Source organism: Megalobrama amblycephala, linkage group LG2 (genome assembly GCF_018812025.1).
Source record: "Megalobrama amblycephala isolate DHTTF-2021 linkage group LG2, ASM1881202v1, whole genome shotgun sequence".
Lineage (NCBI taxonomy): Eukaryota > Metazoa > Chordata > Actinopteri > Cypriniformes > Xenocyprididae > Megalobrama > Megalobrama amblycephala.
The window spans coordinates 42,757,408-42,778,046 of NC_063045.1; the positions used below are offsets into that span (position 1 = coordinate 42,757,408).

The following is a 20,639-nucleotide window of genomic DNA, read 5'->3' on the forward strand; positions in this document are numbered from 1 at the left end:
AAACTCGTTAAATTTCGAGAAAAAAGTCGAGATAAAATGTTGAGAATAAAGTCATTAAATTACGAGAAAAAAGTTGTTAAATTACGAGAACAAATTCGTTAAATTGCGAGAATAAATTTGTTAATTTAATGACTTTATTCTCAACATTTTATCTCAAATTTTTTCTCGAAATTTAACGAGTCTTTTTCTCGTAATTTAACGAGTTTATTCTCAACATTTTATCTCGACTTTTTTCTCGAAATTTAACGAGTCTTTTTCTCGTAATTTAATGAGTTTATTCTCAACATTTTATCTCAACTTTTTTCTCGAAATTTAACGAGTCTTTTTCTCGTAATTTAACGAGTTTATTCTCAACATTTTATCTCGACTTTTTTCTTGAAATTTAACGAGTTTTTTCTCGTAATTTAATGAGTTTTTTCTCAACATTTTATCTCGACTTTTTTCTCGAAATTTAACGAGTTTTTTCTCTAAATTTAACAACTTTAATCTCGAGATGGTTTTATTTTTTTATTATTGCTTAGCCCTAATCCTCTTCCGTATACCATTATATTCAGTTGTCTATGAATAATATTCAAGATTGTATATACAAGCATCACAAGAGACTTTTTTTTTTAAAGTAATGAAAATTTCCACCACTCCATTTCAAATTATGCAATAATAACTATGATATAAATATCTCATAACTATGAGATAAAAAGTCAAAAAATTGAAATTATGACAAAAAAATGATATAAAATTAAGTATGACAATAATTATGACAAAAATTGAAGTTATGATGTAAAAAGTCATAATTTTGACATAAATTGAAATTATGGTTGTTGAAATTGAGATAAAAAAAGTATAGCCTAATTATGACATAAAAATTCAAAATTATGACAGAGATAATTATGACATAAGTCGAAATTAGGATATAAAAAGTCATAATTATGACATAAAAACTCTACTTTTTATATCATAATTTCAGCTTTTATCATAATTATGACTTCTTTTTGATGTCTTATTATATCCTAATTATGACTTTTTATGTCATAATTATGAATTACCAAAGCATTTTTTTTTTACCAAAGTATTATTTTAAATATGGGTTTTATAGTTTAAGATTGAAGCCAGAGATAAAACAATGTCTAAACATAAAATGTATTTGTATAAATGTATTGCATGTGCATTCTCCAAGCTTTCACTCTTTATTTTTCAACACATAAACATGGCCGTGTTATGCTCTTTAAAAGCAGCACCTGTGTGTTCAGACTAGAAAGATGTCATGGCAGATTCATTTGCATGTTGTCAACACCTGCACTATCTGAATCTGATGCTCTCTCTGCTGCACACATTATGATGCTGGGAATGTAAACATGTGTAGTGCCAAAAGCAATACAAGACACACACATGGCATCAGAGTCACGTGTCCTTACATTTACAGGAGTTATCTGCTCAACATCTTTCAACTGTTCTGACAATTTGCTGACATTAAATTTCTTTGCATGGCTCTGATAACATATGCAGTGCTTTATTGAAATAATGGAAACTGAACTCAGATGAATGAAAGCAAGTGTTTCGATACTGTTTATGAGCACTATGCATCATTACTGCAAAGTTGGGTTATTTGAAGGCCAGGCCTGTTAGAGCATGATAGCAGATAACAGATCTTACTGCTTCACAGCTCATCAGCTGCAAATAAGGGCCCTTAAACCGTATCAAGGTGATTACTGATTGGCGGGCATTTCAACACAGATGTTTTCTCAGAAAAATGCCCTCAGTCAAAAACCATGCAGTTTGCTTTTCTTGTGCTGACGAATTTCAAAAAGCTTTGAATAACCATGGTTGCATCACAGCCATTAACCATGATTTGCTACTAGTTGGAGGCAAACTAGTCATCAGGGGGAGTGACTTTCTCTCTCTGGAAGGCATTTGATTGGACAAAAATCTGTGCAGTACAGGATGAGTCATCAATATGTTTGGTCCAATTTCCCTGAAGAAAAAGACTGTAAATTTTAAATGTGTATGTTAAAGTTGTCAGAAGTACATTAGAAAAGATGACCTCAAAGCTAATATGGCTAAAACTTTTAATTTTTTGATTTTGTTATTTAATTGCATATTCTTTTTTTCTTTTCTAAGCAAATTCGTATGAATTTGCACGAATAACCTACCCCTAAACCTACCCGTCACCGGGGTTTAGACAAATCGTATGAGTGAGGTCGAATGAATGTACGAATTCGTACAAATTAGCCACCCCGTAAAATACGTACGAATTGGTTGTGAGATAGCGTTGTTTCTAAGCCATTAATTGGGAACTGACTAGATTTGACTTTCTTTCCAGAAAGTTGTCTGTGAAAATTTGGTTACATAAATTGTTTATAATCCAAATTGTTCAGAATTACAGTATTTATTTACTTATAGTTTATTTATAGAAAATCCTCTTGAAATCCCCTTGGATCATTTATTATCATTTGTAATTTATACCAATCTGTATATTATAGTATATTATTAACTGTCCTCTTAAAAAACAGGAGGGAAAACTCATACTGGCTTTCATCAGAAGAGCTGGGAGAGAGAAAAATGTCCAAATCTCTCCCTCCATCCAAAACAAACATCTCTGATCTGTCTATACAAGATAAACGCTTTGGCTGTTTGCTTACACAGAGCACATGCAGTGTCTGAGATTTCTCTAATCTGATCTGTTTGTGGTGATTACTTCATAGTGATTTCACAGCATGTGCTTTGTTATAAAGCTGGGCTACTAGGCAGGTCATGACTGCTACTTGTCTTTTGCAACTACTTAAAGCAGTCATTAATGCACAATATCTAAGAAAGAATCCAGTGCAGTCAAATATATTAAAAATATGTTCTGTTTTAATGTTGAATGATTACAGTGCAATGTGCAAGTCCTCAGGCATGCTATAGAACACCTTCCACTTCATGATTAACTGTGATTTGCATCCTATGCAAGCCAAACAAACTGTCAAAAAACAAAACAAAACAAAAAACTGTCCCTTTATTGTCTATGGTGCATGTATTATGTATTTTACTGAATAGACTAATAACTGACAGTTGTGATGAATATTATAAAACATAAACATTATTAACAGACTGTATGAATAGATATTAATCCAACATGAAAATGTCAAGCTATATCAAAATGCAGTGTTTGCAAAAGCAAAACTCTCTCAACTGACTTACAGCATAATGAAATGTAAATAACTGTGAATATGTTTTGTACTTGGATTGATTAGAAATGTTCAAGAACGTTTTGAATTTGAACTAAATTGCACTTGTTTGCATGTATTCAGACATTTTTTGGGCAAACAAACTCTTTCAAAACTAACTAGTTGGATTGTGACATCTATAATTTCTTTCTATAATATACTGTAAGGCAAAAGGTAATATAATGCTAATGACATTAGTTACCAAATAATCAAAAATCACTTGAACAATGCTTCATAAGTTGGACATTTATGGCTTTTTAGTTTTTTAAGGGCCATCTTAAATTCTTTGCTAGATTTGTCCCACTTGTGAATGCCTGTCAAAATATACTGTGTCCCCACCAAACGACCCATGATTAAGTAGTTGTTCCCTAAGTTTTCCAGTTGTTGGCACGGACAGTCTGCTCCATTTTTCAGGTAAAGAACAAGCTTCTTTAGTTCCTGCTTTTTCAGAGTTCCAAGTTTCACCGGCTTCCTCCTTTTCTGCAGAATGATTTTTCGGTCTAAGTTGTCTATTTTGACTTCCTTAATCTTCGTCTTGATTGCTACAAAAAGACAAATGTAGATTTTAGATTTTCACAAGTCATTAATGTTCATGACAATTTCATTGCACCCCAGTGAAGTCTTGAATAAATCTAGAAGAGTTCTGTAATGTCTAAAACAGTTATGTAACTTAAAACCTTTATTTAAAACCTTGACGGAAAATACAAATATTTAAAGTATTTTTGCTTAAGGTCATTGTTGTATGTCTTTGTCGTGGAGATGCTAAACCCTTGGCTGTTTTTCATCTGTTTTCACATTTAAGCCAAGAACTCACTCTAGTTTATGTCTTTCAGATGCTATTCTGTGCTAATTGTGCAAAGCTGGATGGTGCAATGTGTTGTATCGCAATATCGTCCGGGGTGTCTGAGGATAAGATTCTTGGGTATGCATCAAATTCGAAATCCAACCAAGATCAATAAAGAGACGGCACAATTACTGTACTCTATCAGTAATGTTAAAACTAAATGGGTCTTATTACCGATCCCTGAGGCACTCCTCAAATCACTGGCTATTCAAACACTGCATTATGAAAGAATTTGAATTTGATATGGCCCATGTGTATTGTGGATAACAATTTTTAGGATTACCAACAGCACAGAACATCTACTAAACATGATCAAATACATAATCAGCCAAACAGCATCCTATTGAAGTACTCTACAACAGGGGTGCCAAACTCAGCTCCAGGAAGGCAACAGTCCTACAGAGTTTAGCTTCAACCCTAATTAAACACACCTGATCCATCTAATCAAGTCCTTCAGGATTACTTGAAAACTACAGGTATGTGTGTTGGAGCAGGTTTGGAAATAAACTCCACAGGACTGTGGCCCTCCAGGAGCTGCTGGTCTACAACAACATCATCCAGTGAGCTGCAAAATCGAGCTCTATTTTGGCAAAACTATTATCGTATGATGTACTTTCGTCAATGAAAATGTACATTCGTGTTTCATCAAAGCATTCAATTAGAAGCATTCTTGCTAAAAACATTAACATAAGCAGCTGTAGAAATATTCAAGTAGCCTAACCTAAAAATGTGCTTCACATTATTTTTATTCATCAAAAATATATATGCTTTAATATAACTGAATCAACATGACTGAATTCGGCTACAACAACAAAAGTCATTTTTAGGCTCAGTTTCAGATCAGGTAAAAATATCTACCCTGAATAAGGTAACAACGGCACATTTTCACATTTTACAGTGTTGAGACACATAGCTTGAGATACAGTCATCCTATAATGACCAGAAAAAAGCCTTTGTTGGGTTGGCGCTTGATAGCTTGCCATAAAAATAAAAGGTCCCATGAAATTCTTGCCAACGGCAAGCTTCCTGTCTTTGACAACATCTCAGACTCTGGATTCTGCTGGATTCTGACCACATCACTGGTTCTTAGAGACAGCACTTGCAATAGAAGAAGTAGCTCTGCTTTTTATAAATTCAAAATATCTCCATTTGTGGTTAAAATCTAATAATCCACTGTCATGGATATGTGGTTTTACAAAAAAATCTAGACATGAACTATACAAGGAGATTTGACCATGTTGAGTTGCAAAACAAAACAGAAAGGAAAAACAAAAAAGACCAACTGAGCTGTAAACAACATGGACACACTATAGTCAGTGTTTATCAGTACTGTGGACACACATGCTGTTATGTTTAAGTAGCACTACACCATTCTTATTGTCTCAAGAGAGAAATAGATTTAAGGAGTGCAAATTCAGACAGCAATGTTAGAAAAATTTATTTCAGGCAACAATATTATTGGAAACAAATGTGTGGGCTAAAAACCTGGACCTGAACAGAATCACAATGATGGGAATCAGCCGATCGGATTTTGTTCTCTTGAAGTAATTAGGCTGTTGCCAGTAAATGAAGTGTTTTGAAATCACTTGCATTAGTAGCATCATGCTGAAAAGTGTTTGGACTAAGATTTTGTTTTCAGTGCCTGTTATGTTAGTGAAGATCTATGCCAAAACTCTGAACATCTAAAGTGTATTTTAATATGTCTTAGACAGATTTCCATGACAGTCAATATAAGACCTCATTTTAAAAAAGTTTTGAACCCAGTAGTCTTTGACATTGTAGTCTGTTTCAACCGTAAGATCAGCCTGTTGATAGTAGTCAGGAAAAAAAAAATACAGCCATTTTCTCATTTTTCTCTGGTCATTAAAGACAACAGATTTTACTTGAATGGTGTTAAAGGCAATAAATTCAGGTTTTATTTAGCGACTTGACTGGAAAATCTCACTGATTGAGGTTATCATTTAGATGTTTGATTTATTTATCATCAATTTATTTTATTCTTTCTTAAATAAAAAGACTACTTATTTAAACTAATTACTTAAACACTATGCAACAATATCTCATGAATGATTATTTACCGAATTCACTGGCACACATGTGTTCCAGAATTACATCTGTGCTCATCTCATTGTCACATGGCGGACACACAGAAGAGACACCTAAAGAAAAGGGACAAAAAGGTTCAATCCAAATGTTCTGCCGTATGTAAGCAATAATGATTTATCAGCTTGAAATGTATGAAGTGATCTCTAAGTGTAAATGTAAAAGTATCTTGCACCAGAAACCTAGAAATATTTAATAACATTCATCATCACTGTATTATTTTGATTGTGCTGTGTGTATATATATATATATATATATATATATATATATATATATATATATATATATATATATATATATATATATATATGTGTGTGTGTGTGTGTGTGTGTGTGTGTAGTTTGAGAAAAAGAACTATGAGTCTCCAAATGACTGAATAGCTTAAAGTGAGACATATCATACACTATAAAAATGATGTTCATCATTATGTTCATCAAAAACATCTTTGTTTCCATCCTGTTTATCACTGCAAGTTAGGACTTTGACACAACCTAAAAATTAAATCTATGTTAAGTTTAGTCTGTTAAATTTATGTTATGTGAGATCTAATACTAAATTTAATATCTAAATTCAATAACCCCTGTTTATTTTTTTAAATGCATCACAAACACATCTTAGATGATCAGCTTTATCAAACCATCAAATCATAAATTTAGACACACCTTATGATTCTTTAATACTACAATTTTTCACATTTTAGAATAGTAGTAGTAGAATAATAATAACAAATGTAAACAAAATACTACCTATAGCTACTCTCTTTATTGACATCTGTGGTTAAATGAAGAACATTTAACATCCATGGAATAATATTTCCACTTATATTATATAACTTACATTTTCTTTATAGTGGTATAGAAGTTCTTTAGGGTTTTTTTTTTTTTTTTTTAAAAACTGCTAACTGAAAGGTTCTTTGTGGAACCAATAATGGTTCTTCTATGGCATCTCTGCTAAAAAAAATAAATAAATAAAAATAAAAACTTTTTTAAGAGAGTATGGTGAAAATATTTAAAAAATAAAAATGAAGATAAAAAAATATGACAATTGAAAAATTAAAAAATAATAATACACACCTGCTGTGTCCATATCATCGCTGTTGGTGGTGTTCATGGCAATGCACACGTCGCCCTCGGGAAACTTGTCACAATTGAGCATTTCAGGCCAAGGGAACCCAAACGCCTCCATAATAGGGGTACAACTGTCTCTGACAGCCTCGCAAAGCCAGCGGCAAGGATACAGGGGTCTGTCAAGACACACGGGAGCGAAGAGCGAGCAGAGGAGCACTTGCGTTCCGGGGTGACAGGCTTTGTGCACCAGAGGAACCCAGCTGCCTGCTTGCTGCTTTACCTCCGCTATGGTTTCATGTTCCAGCAAATTGGGAAGCAGCATCTGCTTGTAACCCACATTAAAACACAACCTCAGGTCCTCGGGAATGTCCATGCACTGTGGGTTTCTGCCGTAATTGTCCGGTTTCCAGCTGTAGTACTCATACTCGGAAGCATTGAGCAAAGGGAGGAAGAGAACTGCAGCGACGAAGATCCACAGCTTGGGGAGAAGGTTCTTCATGGCACGAGGGAAACGTATAGTATCGATAACAGTTATATCCACCTGCGTTGCACTGTTAAGTTTTCAGAAGTATGTATTTGCATTAGTAGTGCACGAACTAGGTTTCTTTGACGTCCTCGTTCTCCTCAGTCCTGATGAGAGTGTCGCGCGCTGCCGTTCGTTTGCGCAGCGCGAGAGTGAACGCGCTTGAAAGGTGAAACAACCAATAGTAATGCAACCGGCTTGGCATAACGTGAAGATTGCTCAATGTGCTTGGCAAATGGTTTTAAAGCAAGAGGAAACTAAACTCTTTCATTAACCCCTTCACGTCTAAAAACAGACTAACGGAATTAACGATAATTGTTGTATAATTTTGTTTTTATGCAATAAATTAATAGGCTACACAACTGTGGATGCATAGATCACCCTCTTAATACCAGTATCAGATAGGTTAGAACATGAATATCTCACTAGTGATTATACTCTACAAACGAATCGTTCTTTTGAATCGAATCTTTTTAATGAACAGGTTAAAGTTCACGAGCAGTCTGATCGGTTCTCGAGTCTAATGGTGCGTCAAGTCCTCCTGGGAAGTTTGTATTTACGAGGTGGGAAGTCGTGTGTACGACGGTGGGTGCATTCAAGTCACTTTCGTCGGAGTATGATGGCGGACGGTGTGCCTTCTCTAAATTAATTAAACAAAATAACAACACTTCTGCTTCTAGAAAATGTAGAGCAAATAATGTGCATTAGTTGTATGTTGGTTTTTTTTATGTTTTTTAATTAATTTATGAAGCTATTGTAAACTTTATTGTTAGTGGTCTATCACACACCATTAATCGAACTGTATGACTTTATTCAAATAATTTCCGTTGCTTCATAATAAAGTCTGTGTGACTGAATCAGGGTTATTATAGCCTAACTAAAATCCTAAAACACATTTTTAATTGAAATTAAAATAAATGTTTACTTAAAAAGTAACTTATTTTATCTCAGTTACTGTAGTTGCCAAGGAAACATTTCTCATTTTCACTTAGTTCAACTTGATAACTATTAAAATAGCTAACTACAACTAAAACTGAAAAAAGAAAAAATTAATAAATACAAAAAAAATTGCTAAAACTTTAAATAAAATTAAGCTGAAATGAAAAAAAATATATATAGGCTATATAAAAAAAAACTATAAAAACTATAGTAGCCTATCTCAATTACTAAAATATAGCCTATGATGCGATCTGGGGATAGAAGTAAGTCGTCCGTATATATAGGTAAGCCTCCTCTCGCACTGATTGGCTCAATTATCTGATTATCTAAACGAAGAGGACCAGAGGGTTAACAAGTTATGAAGTAAAATATCTAGCTTCTGGCAGACCGCCTTCCGTATTCTTCAAAAGCTTACGCTGTACATCCTACGCCTTCCTTATGGAACTGATGTGACGCCAGTTCCGTTTTTTTTTTTTTCTGTAATTTGAATACGGAAAGCAGTCTGGCGGAAGCTAGATATTTTACTTCATAACTTGTTAAATATGTATATATTTTTTACACAAACACATCGCTTCGCTTCAGAAGGCCTTTAACCCTCCGGAGCCATGTGGAATATGTTTATGACAGATGGATGCATGGAGACACTTTCTTCTTTCTTAAGCTCATACTCGTTTGGTAATGCATACTGCCATTATAAAGTTGAAAGTGAACTAATCCTTTAACTATGTTAATAAAACATCATTAATTACATAAAATAATTCATTATTTTTGTTTAAGCCTTACATTGTTTCTTTATATGATTGAAATAAACATAAACGCTCAAAACTCTTTTAAGAGGATTTCAGCTTTTTGCACCTTCTGCCTTAAACCTCATTGGTGGAGACAGTAAAACTGATATCTGAATGAAGAGGCGTTGGGCTGAAAAGCTTTCGTGTAACAGACTAATAAAATGCAAGTGAAAATGGCTGTACATGGACTGTGTCAGTGGTGCATCTGTAAAATGTCTGATCCAATTCTATAAAGGTTCCAGAGCCAGATTTATAACAGTGTTTGTCAAGTTGGTCAAAGCAAGCTGGATGCCTCCTCTACTACAAAGACACATTATTTAGAATTTACAATGAAGCATCTGCGACTTTTGGCTCGGTTTCTGGGACTGGGTTGCAGATGCTTTTGAGATGCCCTGCGTTGCGTCTCATTTGCTTTTCACACTGATTTGAGAGCTGCTTCTACTCAAATACTAACTTCAGCCATTACAAACGTCAATGTGGGTATTTCCTCTATCACATTGCCGCAGCTGCATATTGGCTTTCATAACCACACATAACAGAATTATTTCACAATGTTCATAATGAAGTGACAGTTGAATAAAACAGACATGCTATCATGGGATGCCAAACAGTCATCACTTAAGATGTTTTAATTACACCAAAATACATCTGTCATCAGGATGTGTTTACCCCTCTTTTTTCTCTCTATACTCCACACGAGAAGATCTTTGGTGGTATATCAGATCACATATCCCTCCAATGAGACAACCTGTTGCAAGAATCACAAAGATTGCATGAAGAAATAAGGGTCATTCAGAGATTTATGAATGTCTCCAGTCACTCATGACTTGGCTGGAATCAGATATTTTCCTGATATTTTAGACAGCACTGCTATTATATTTTCTGTTCCCCTGACATTGAATTGGTGAAATATAAATAAAGTTGCAGAACACTATAAAGAAACATTTGTAGGAAATGATTGAGGACTGAGTTGTTTTTTTGGTAGTTTGATATAGGCTTACATAATGTTTTGGGCTAACACTTGTTCAGAATGGTAGTTGATAAATTCCTTTCCAAAACTGTTAGTTCCCTCAGTTTAGTAAAACATGCCAAAATCCTGCTCACTTCACAGTACCAACCGCAAATTCTTATTTTTGTCAAAAAAAAAAAAAAAAAAAAAAGTTTTATTTTGCCAAATTAGATTGTTTTAATACAAATTTGAGTTCTTAATATTTTATTAAAGGTACACTATGTACCTTTTAGCCCTCTAATGGTTGCAGAAGAACGTTGTTTTGGTTGCTTCAGCTTGACTGTGCAGATGAACATGACCCTCCATAACAGATAATGCTTTACAATGAACTCTGTTAGAAAGCTACATACGGCAGTGTATCAGCCTAATAAAATACCCTATTCATCTGTTGGGTAATAAAAACACCATCTCTGTGTCGTTTTTATAACATTTTAATTCCCTGAGATCTGTTGATTCTTGTTTTATTACAAGCTCTGTCACATTCTCTTTTTGGCACCAGACTCTCTTCTGTAAAACAGGTGATTCCCCGTAGGTTCAAGATTTAGTGTGCTCCATGTTAACCTTGTTACCCATGTTGCCAAAGCAACATTTCTCATTTTCTTTTAATTTAAGTACTAAAATAACTAAAACTAATAAACTAAAACTAAAACTTAATAAGTACTATATACTGTAGACATAAAAAACACAACATGGCAAAAACACACAACAAAATTACTAAAATTTTAACTAAAATGAAAATGAAAACATAAAATCTAATTCAAAATATTAATAAAAACTATAAGATAAATTATACTAAAATAACACTGACCCAGATTAATTTGATGCATATTGTTAGAAATATTCAGTTGTGTTTGTTCTTAGTTTCATTTTCATGGACTTATTTTTTAAACATGAGTCACATGTGTTCCCTTGTTTCTTTTTCCCGCTTCTCTTTAGTTGTCATGATTACTAATGTTATTAGTTTGTTTAGTTCAGCTGTTACATTAATTACCCCGTTTGTCAGTATATTTAAGTTCAGCCTTTTCCTGTGTTTAGTGTCTGGTCTCATTTGTGTTAGTGTTTGTGTCCAGAGTGTATACAGCTTCCAGCTTTGTTCTGTTTTATGCTGTGGATTACTATTAATTTAATATTAAATTCTGTCATTTATTACTCACCCTCATGCCGTTTCACACCCGTAAGACTATCGTTAATCTTCGGAACACAAATTAACATAAATATTCTCGTCGCTTTATAATATTAATATTGAACCACTGTACTCACATGAACCGATTTAAATATGTTTTTAGTACCTTTATGGATCTTGAGAGGAAATGTCATTGCTCCCAATGGAGGCCTCACTGAGCCATCGGATTTCAACTAAAATATCTTAATTTGTGTTCCGAAGAGTAACGAAGGTCTTATGGGTGTGGAACGGCATGAGGGTAAGTAATAAATGACAGAATTTTCATTTTTGAGTGAACTAACCTTTTAAATACTCGTGTTTGAACTTTATCCTTCTTAATAGTCTGTCTGTGCAACACTTGCTGACAGAAGACCAGACCTCAAAAAATGGATATTGCAGCAAAAATTTGGAATTGGCCCAAGAGAGGCCTTAACTTTTTGAACTTCACAGAGCAGTTCTGCCTTCTTGCCATCACCTGCACAACGACGAAACCATCAAATCGCTGTTCTGGATCGGGGCGAACTACCATCACCCTGTAGACCTCCCAGACAACTCAGAACTTGACTGGAGGGAGGCCATCATCAGGTGTCAGGAGAGCCACTACCAGCCGCAATGAGTGAGCCAGAACCCAACGTGAAAGGGACAGCGCCGTCCATTGACCTGGAGTCCCAGAGTGAGTCTGACCAGGGGTGTGAGCCAGCGATATCAGTGGCAGAGGGAATACTGGTGGAATTGGAAAAAGAAGAATGGCTGATAGATTTGGACACGAAGGTACTGCATCCCACTCTATCCCATCCTGAACTATCTGTTTGTTCTTCATCTCTGCTAGACAGCATCACAGACAGTGACTGTGAAATCCCGTCATTGATCCCGTCAAGCTTACCTCTGTCACCATCTCCAAGCTCAGATAGTCCTCCAGCCCCGCCTCAGCTGGATGCCTGGAGCCCTTCACCTTCCCTGGTGATGCCTTGCAGTGACGTGAAGCCTCAGGTCGGGCAATCACCAGCCTCGCCTGAGTGAGAGGATCCCAATGCTCTCCCTCTGATCCCTTTGCTCCACCTCGGCCCGTCGACCTGCCGGCTCCACCTTTGCTCCTCCGACTCTCTGCTCCACCAGAAACCCTCAGCCTTGTGGCTCCACTGGGTTCCCTCGTCCCACCGGTTCCACCTTGGTCAGTCGTCACTATACTTATACCACAGACTTATGAGCCTTATGTTGCGCTCAGTCTCTCCACCCCTACGGCTTCAGTGGGTTGTTCCTTCCCTCCGGCTTGGACTCTGTCCCCTGTCACATCGGCTCCGCCTCAGTTCTCAGACACTCTGGCTCCACCTCAGACGCTCGCCGTCCTGACTCCGCCTAGGTCTTCAGTGCCAGTGGTGTCGCTTAAGCCTCCTTCTCTTCACAGAGCAAGCGCAAGGGTGAATCTTACAGATATTCTGTTGTGTTTGTTCTTAGTTTTGTTTTCATGGACTTCTTTTTAGTTGTCATGGTTACTAATGTCATTAGTTAATTTAGTTCAGCTGTTACATTAATTACCCTGTTTGTCAGTATACTTTAAGTTCAGTCTGTGCGACTCTTGCTGACAATGTAAAAAAAAAAAAATTGTCTGTTTTTTGTGTAACATTATAAAAGCATAAATAAATTAATATTTAAGAACTAATTATTTAATTACATATTGATTAAAGGATTTATGCCAAAAGTCAACAGAACGATCACAATGTGCTAGCATAGTGATATAAATTAAAACAACACTATAGAGGGGCATGAATTCAAGAACAAAATATTACACAGGCTAGAATGTGTACTTTTTTTTTTTTTTTTTTTTTTGAATCTGGTCTTAATTACTGTGCTGGAGTTCCCTCATTTTAAACTTTGGCTGATCAGAAAGCTCACATGTGAATTGAACGACCTGATAAACTGCAACTACAGTAAACTTGATACAGATATTCTATAAATACACTCAGAGTGCTTATAAAATTAAACCATCACTTTTTGCTTTTTTTTTTTTTTCTTGTCTAATATATGATCTGACAAATGGTTTAACAGATCTCACAGACTCTAATATAAAGGCCACATGCTTTTTTATGTCCATGAGGTGATCCAATACTGTCAAGGAACTGAGTGATGATGAAAACTCTCTTGTATGTTATGAAAAATGGCCCAGGTGTCCCATGGGAACCTTTAGGAATAAATGATACCTCTGATGAATCATTTATCATGTAAGGATGACTGAACCTCTGTATTGCATTTTCCATTATAAAGACTTTTCTCTGTTGTAAAAAGACAGATGGAGACAAGGAAAGAACTGTTTTAGGCATTAATGTCATTTCTCTTTGAAATGTTCTAATGATATTGTCCTAATGGCAAACAAATACAGCATTACTAGTATGTAATGAGATACTGTCTGTTTTACATTAAATTACATCCAAAAGTAAATCTGCTTGGGAATTTCAAAGACATTATTGAACAATGCATAATGTCCTTTTCTTTTTATTTTCAATTGTAATTATCTTCTCCTGTCCCTTACATTAAATTTAATTTAAGAGACATTACTTCTGTTGGGATTAACAATTAAACCAAGTAGCCTATTTAAACTTATAGCCTAATGTTGCTATAGGTTGGTTACTGAAGTCATGGTTATTTATTTACCTATTTAACAATATTGTCAGAAATCACTTCAGTCAAAGAAATTATATAATAAAAGCAAAGTAATGTGTTCTATATTCTATACACATTACTTTAATTTCATTTGTTTGTTTGTTAATTATGTGTTTGTTTATAATTCATTTTTCTTTATAATTAATATTTAAAGGGGAAAATAAAACTTTGGGGCGCTGGTCATTAGTTTGGAATTGGTGTAGCAGCGGAACTGATGAATAAAGCCAAAGGTTCCTACCGGACTGTATTTTGAGGAGGACAGGAGGTTGAATAACAGGAAGAGGAGCAGCAGCCACTATGGCGGAGGTATGTGAATAAAAACAGAATTTTATTACAATTTCCTCTTGTACACGGACAAAGAATGACGTCTCAAATAACACGTTATAATAAATGTTTTATTATCCTACTATTCGGATAATACATACGTGTCTTCTTTGTAATACCATTATTATTTGACACGTTAGCGCTTCTCTTGTGGTCGTCAAAGATAATTATCTACGTCGATCATTAACTTTCATAAAATTTAAATCCTCAGTTTCTCTGTCAGTATAAATATAAAACCATGTATCATGTTTAAAGTGAGCTTCATGTTGTCATCAGATTTCAGTCGTTTTATTTTGACATATTTGAAGATGATGCTGTAAGGGCGTTGTGTGTGTGGTTCTTGTTTATGGATATGATTTCCTGTGTTTTAAATAATCAGCTTCGGTCATAATAATTAGAAATGTTATTTTAGCAGCAAATCAGCATATTAGAATGATTTCTGAAGGATCATGTGACACTGAAGACTGGAGTAGTGATGCTGAAAACTCAGCTTTGACATCACTGGAATAAATTACATTTTAAAATGTATTCAAATGGAAAACTGAAATTGTAATAATACTTCACAGTACTACTGTTTACTGTATTTTTGATCAAATAAACGCAGGCTTGGTAAGCATAAGAGTCTTTTTTCAAAAACATTTAAAAACTTAATCTGTATTGTATGTTATAGATACACATGTCTTGCTTGGGTGAAAAAAAAGTTTAATCTTGTTGATATTTACAATTATAGTACAATAATTATTTTGACAAGGAAAATGTTAGTTTAGTTTTGAATTTTTGGCTGCTAACATGTCATATTAAATATTTAAATGTAATATTGCTAAAATGTAAAATGATTATAATAATACATTACATAATCTGTTGTTTTCTCTCCAGACGCACAGCTTGCAGGACCTGCGGCAAGCAGCCGTCGCCTCCAAGGTTTTTGTTCAGAGAGACTACACCTCCGGCACCATCTGCAAGTTTCAGACCAAGTTCCCAGCAGAGCTGGAGAGCAGGGTGTGTAGAGATCCATAGCAAACACAAGGAATGATTTAAATTCTTTCATTTGTCATTTTTATGCTCCACATAAAAACGAAATTGTGTTTCACACATCCACCACTCAATAATTCACTTAAGTAACCACTTAAAGGTGCAATGTGTACATTTTAGCGGCATCTATTGGTAAGGTTGCGATCTGCAACTAACGGCACGCACCCCTCGCACCCCTCCCTTTTGGAGAAGCTACGGTGGCCATCTGGCCGACACGACAAAGATGTCATCATCTGAGACAGCAGAGAGTAACTTGCATTAGCCAGTGAAGCAATGAGGTTTCTTCTTACTTCTAACAAAGAACGGTCTCTGCTAGAGTTGTCAAAAGTACCAACTTCGGTACCTAGTCGGTACTGAAATTTAAAAAATGTGACGCTCTGAGCACTATTGAGTGGATTCGTAAACACCTCTGATTGGCCATTGTGTTCACAGCTCATCAGATATGTAAGTGATTGGTTACAATGATCAACACTGTAAAAACGTTGTAAATAGTCATCGATGATGCTCACACAAGCGCTTACACAGATATACACATGCTATCAAACGCTCCCGCTTTCAAAATGCTTTCAAATTCAAACACTTCCATGTGCTTTCAAACGCTGCCATGCGTTGATCATTGTAGCCAATCACAGACATATCCGATGAGCGCATCAACACAATGGCCAATCAGAGGTGTTTACGAATCGGCTCTTAAGTGTCACATTTTTAAAATTTCAGTACAGATAGGTACCAAAGTCGGTACTTTTGACAACTCTAGTCTCTGCTTCTAATAAACCAGACGATTATTACTACTACTACTGTTACTACTACTTCGTGCATATTCAATGTAGTGACGATGCAAGCTGCCTCTAAAAACACCAACGAACATAGTGATGAAACGCGATCTGTAGAGCGGTTTGTCCATTTAGGGTTACTGTAGAAACATGTCAGCGCATAATGGCGTCTTGACATGTAAGGGGACCCGAGGTGTGTGAGATAGAAATGGCTCATTCTAAGGTAATAAAAACATAACGGTTCATTATGTAAGGTCTTTATGCACCACTGAAAACATAGTTGTGTATATTATATTGCATTTCTGTCAATAGATCCTCCCAAATTTGACACATTACACCTTTATTTAGTAACCACTAATCTCAGGGCTCCAGACCGCAACCCATTTGCATTGCGTTATGCTACCATTTTTCCTGCTGGTGCGACAAAATTTTGTCAGAGGTTGCACTGGACCACCACATTTGAATGTTCCGCTGTGATTGTACTTGTCAAAGGTTAATAGAAACAGGCAAATTGCTGTCATTCAGGAATAAGATTGCATGGGTGGTTGAATTGAGACCTCAACCTTTTAACGATTGATCGTGCAGCTCTAGTTCACACCTCTCACAGAGTGTGAATGCTGATAATGGTTTTGTTGTTACAGATTGACAAGCAGCAGTTTGAGGAGACCATGCAGACCCTAAATAATCTCTATGCAGAGGCAGAGAAGCTGGGCGGCAGGTCATATCTGGAGGGCTGTCTGGCCTGTCTCACTGCATACACAATCTTCCTCTGCATGGAGACCCACTATGAAAAGGTGAGTTTACAGAGATGTAGGTTGTAGATATCACCAATATGACACTGACTAAGTGTACATGGACAACAGTAATCTAATTATTGACCTTATTCTGAATAAGACAATAATCTGATTAAGGTGTTTACAGGAGTTTCCTTTAGAATATTCCTTTCATTTTCCCGTTTTACACGTTATAGAGCATAGATCGATTAATGGCATTCGTCATTATGTCCCCATGCCACACATTCCCTCCAGAATTTCACGTATCAACATACAGTTCGTCTTCGTTACTTCGTTATAGTACCATGTTCAGTTTAATTTTTAATTTATGAAAGCTTGTGTGTGTCCTGTTGCAAAACATGGCGAAAACTCCCACACAACATTAATAGTGTGATTAAGGTGTGAACATGTATATAATGCACTTCGATAATGCGACTAAAATTGGTAAACCCCACATCTTAATTAGATTTGTGTTACTTCGAGTATGACTTTAGCCGGATTAAGGTAATCAGAAATCACTGTTTACATGGAAGTTTCTTAGTCAGAGTATTGTCTTATTCGTGTTAATATTGGAATATTGTTGTCCATGTAAATGTACTGATTGTCAATATGGATTTCAATAATATGTTAAATTTGTTCAGGTGCTGAAAAAGATTGCCAAGTACATCCAGGAGCAGAATGAGAAGATCTATGCTCCTCTTGGGCTTCTCCTGACTGACCCCATAGAGAGGGGACTCAGAGTTGTATCCTTTCTTACATAGAAACATCATTTGGGTCTTTCTGTCCCCTGGTGAAACAGGGGATTCCTGACATGAAGGATTTGCCATTGAATTCTGGTAGCATTTACTGTAGAAACTTACTCTGCCATTCAAGTTTGGTGTCAGTAAGAATTTATTTGATTTTTTTTTTTTTTAATTAATACTTTTACTTGGCAAGGATGCATTAATTTGATCCAAAGTCACTTTTATAATGTTGTGAAAGATTTCTATTTCAAATAAATACTTTTAAACTTTCTATTCATCAAAGAATCTTGACAAAAAATATCACTGTTTCAACAAAAACATTAAGCAGCACAATTGTTTTCAACATTGATATTAAAGGTGCCCTAGATTCAAAAATTGAATTTATCTTGGCATAGTTAAATAACAAGAGTTCAGTACATGGAAAAGACATACAGTGAGTCTCAAACTCCATTGTTTCTTCCTTCTTATATAAATCTCATTTGTTTAAAAGACCTCCGAAGAACAGGCGAATCTCAACATAACACTGACTGTTACGTAACAGTCGGGTTGTACGCCCCAAATATTTGCATATGCCAGCCCATGTTCCCAACATTATGAAAGGCATTAGACAAGGGCAGAACGTCTGGATGTGCACAGCTGAATCATCAGACTAGGTAAGCAAGCAAGGACAATAGCAAAAAATGGCAGATGGAGCAATAAAAACTGACATGATTCATGATAACATGATATTTTTAGTGATATTTGTAAATTGTCTTTCTAAATGTTTCGTTAGCATGTTGCTAATGTACTGTTAAATGTGGTTAAAGTTACCATCGTTTCTTACTGTATTCACGGAGACGAGAGCTGTCGCTATTTTCATTTTTAAACACTTGCAGTCTGTATAATTCATAAACACAACTTCATTCTTTATAAATCTCTCCAACAGTGTAGCATTAGCCGTTAGCCATGGAGCACAGCCTCAAACTCATTCAGAATCAAATGTAAACATCAAAATAAACAATGTACTTACGCGATTAGACATGCTGCATGACGAACACTTAAAGATCCATTTTGAGGGTTATATTATATTATTGAGGGTTATATTAGCTGTTTGAACTTTTTTTATGTTGTTTAAGGCAAGCGCGAGCTCTTGGGGCGTGGAGCACGAGATTTAAAGGGCCACACACCCTGAATCGGCTCATTTCTAATTATGCCCCAAAATCTATGTGGTATTTTGAGCTGAAACTTCACAGACACATTCAGGGGACACCTTAGACTTATATTACATCTTTTAAAAAAAAGTTCTAGGGCACCTTTAAAAGGCTTTTTTTCCCATGTTCAAATTTGATACAAATCATTTGATAGAAAACCTTAGTTTAGAAATACGTCTTTGGCTGCTAAAATTGAGTATTCCATAGATTTCCTTGTAGGTGAACGGTCAACTTTCAGACAAAATGTCAAATAGTTTTACAGCACTTAATTTCCTCAACTTGAGTTTTTAAAGGTGGAGATCACTATTTTTGAGGATAGAAGTATTGGTTCAAGATAAAACACACCAAAGGTAAGTCCCTTTTTGACCTGAACTAAGACTTTTTTTGGCACTCTGCTATATATCTCATTCTTTTTTAGGTGTATTGGCTACAGTAAATGAGTTCATCTTGAAATAATGCAATGTTATATTTCTTCTTGCAGGATCATGTTTGGAATGTGATTATTGGCCTGCTGGACTCAACCTGCTTATCCATCTCATGAAATCACAACCCTATTGCTTTAAATGTAGATAGTATACCTTTATTTTGATTCATTAATATTTTTTTGACAGAGGGAGAGAGAGATTATATAATGTATCTTACTGAAAATCTCCAATTCAGAGGTTTCTTTCAGATCCAATTCTTTCCCTCATTTAGCAGCTTTCCAATGTGTTACTTAATCCGAGTTATTTTAAATCTTTGTTGTGCCATGTAATTTTATATTGCAGCATTTCATTTCTCTACATTGCGTTCCTGTCTCTTGTTTTCTGTATATACTTGTCTTGAATGGGAAGTATAGATTAAGTGCACAATGTTCTGTCACAATACAGATGCATCTTAATTATTAGGATTGTTTGTGACTCTGCGTTCCCGTAGTAAAACTTTGTTTGAGAAATCTGCTCAAATACGTGCTTGTTAAAACTGTCGATACAAGAAACTTTGGTTATGTGTACATGGAAATTTGAGCCTGATAATAACAATTTCTTCTATTTAATGTTTTTAAGTAATAATCAGTTTAGTTACTTTATAACTTTGTTCCATTCCTTTCCCCTCTACAAAAGAAAAAAAAGTTTGTTTTCTTTTGTAACACTACATTTTACTATATTTACCAGTGAACTACTGTACTTTTATTTGGGTCTGCAATTTACTCCTTATTACACACAAATGCCATAAAATCCTTAAAAGGCACGGTTTGCATTTAATATTGCATATCCAGCTTGTATTTCAGACTGCTGTTAGTTTAACCTGTTTCTTGCGTAAATCTTTTTATCAGTGTTGTATCATAATGTCTTTTTTGAAAATCTTTTGACACTTATTTAAACTATGTATCGTACAATAAATAGTGTTTTCTTGAACAAATTAATTCCATTGACTGCAGCCATTTATTTTATATTCAGAGGAACATTCCATGTTAGTTGTCTATTTTAAAGCTATGAAATGCAAGGCTTCTCTATTGTGACGTATATCCG

General features: G+C 35.2%; 2 protein-coding genes across 2 annotated transcripts; one reads left to right on the forward strand and one right to left on the reverse strand.

The window, feature by feature from the left end:
- Positions 1 to 2,830: 2,830 nt before the first annotated feature.
- On the reverse strand, positions 2,831 to 7,916 carry sfrp1b (secreted frizzled-related protein 1b). Its single transcript, XM_048176684.1, has 3 exons — positions 7,224 to 7,916; positions 6,126 to 6,206; positions 2,831 to 3,745 (listed from the first exon to the last, which is right to left on the reverse strand). Exons 1-3 carry the CDS (start codon positions 7,714 to 7,716, stop codon positions 3,420 to 3,422), a joined length of 900 nt encoding a protein of 299 aa, XP_048032641.1. The 5' UTR covers positions 7,717 to 7,916; the 3' UTR covers positions 2,831 to 3,419.
- Positions 7,917 to 14,448: 6,532 nt separating this feature from the next.
- Positions 14,449 to 20,533, forward strand: golga7 (golgin A7). The gene is made up of 6 exons (XM_048176698.1): positions 14,449 to 14,602; positions 15,497 to 15,619; positions 17,067 to 17,219; positions 17,840 to 17,941; positions 19,425 to 19,481; positions 19,613 to 20,533. Exons 1-5 carry the CDS (start codon positions 14,594 to 14,596, stop codon positions 19,467 to 19,469), a joined length of 432 nt encoding a protein of 143 aa, XP_048032655.1. The 5' UTR covers positions 14,449 to 14,593; the 3' UTR covers positions 19,470 to 19,481; positions 19,613 to 20,533.
- The last annotated feature ends 106 nt before the right edge of the window (positions 20,534 to 20,639 follow it).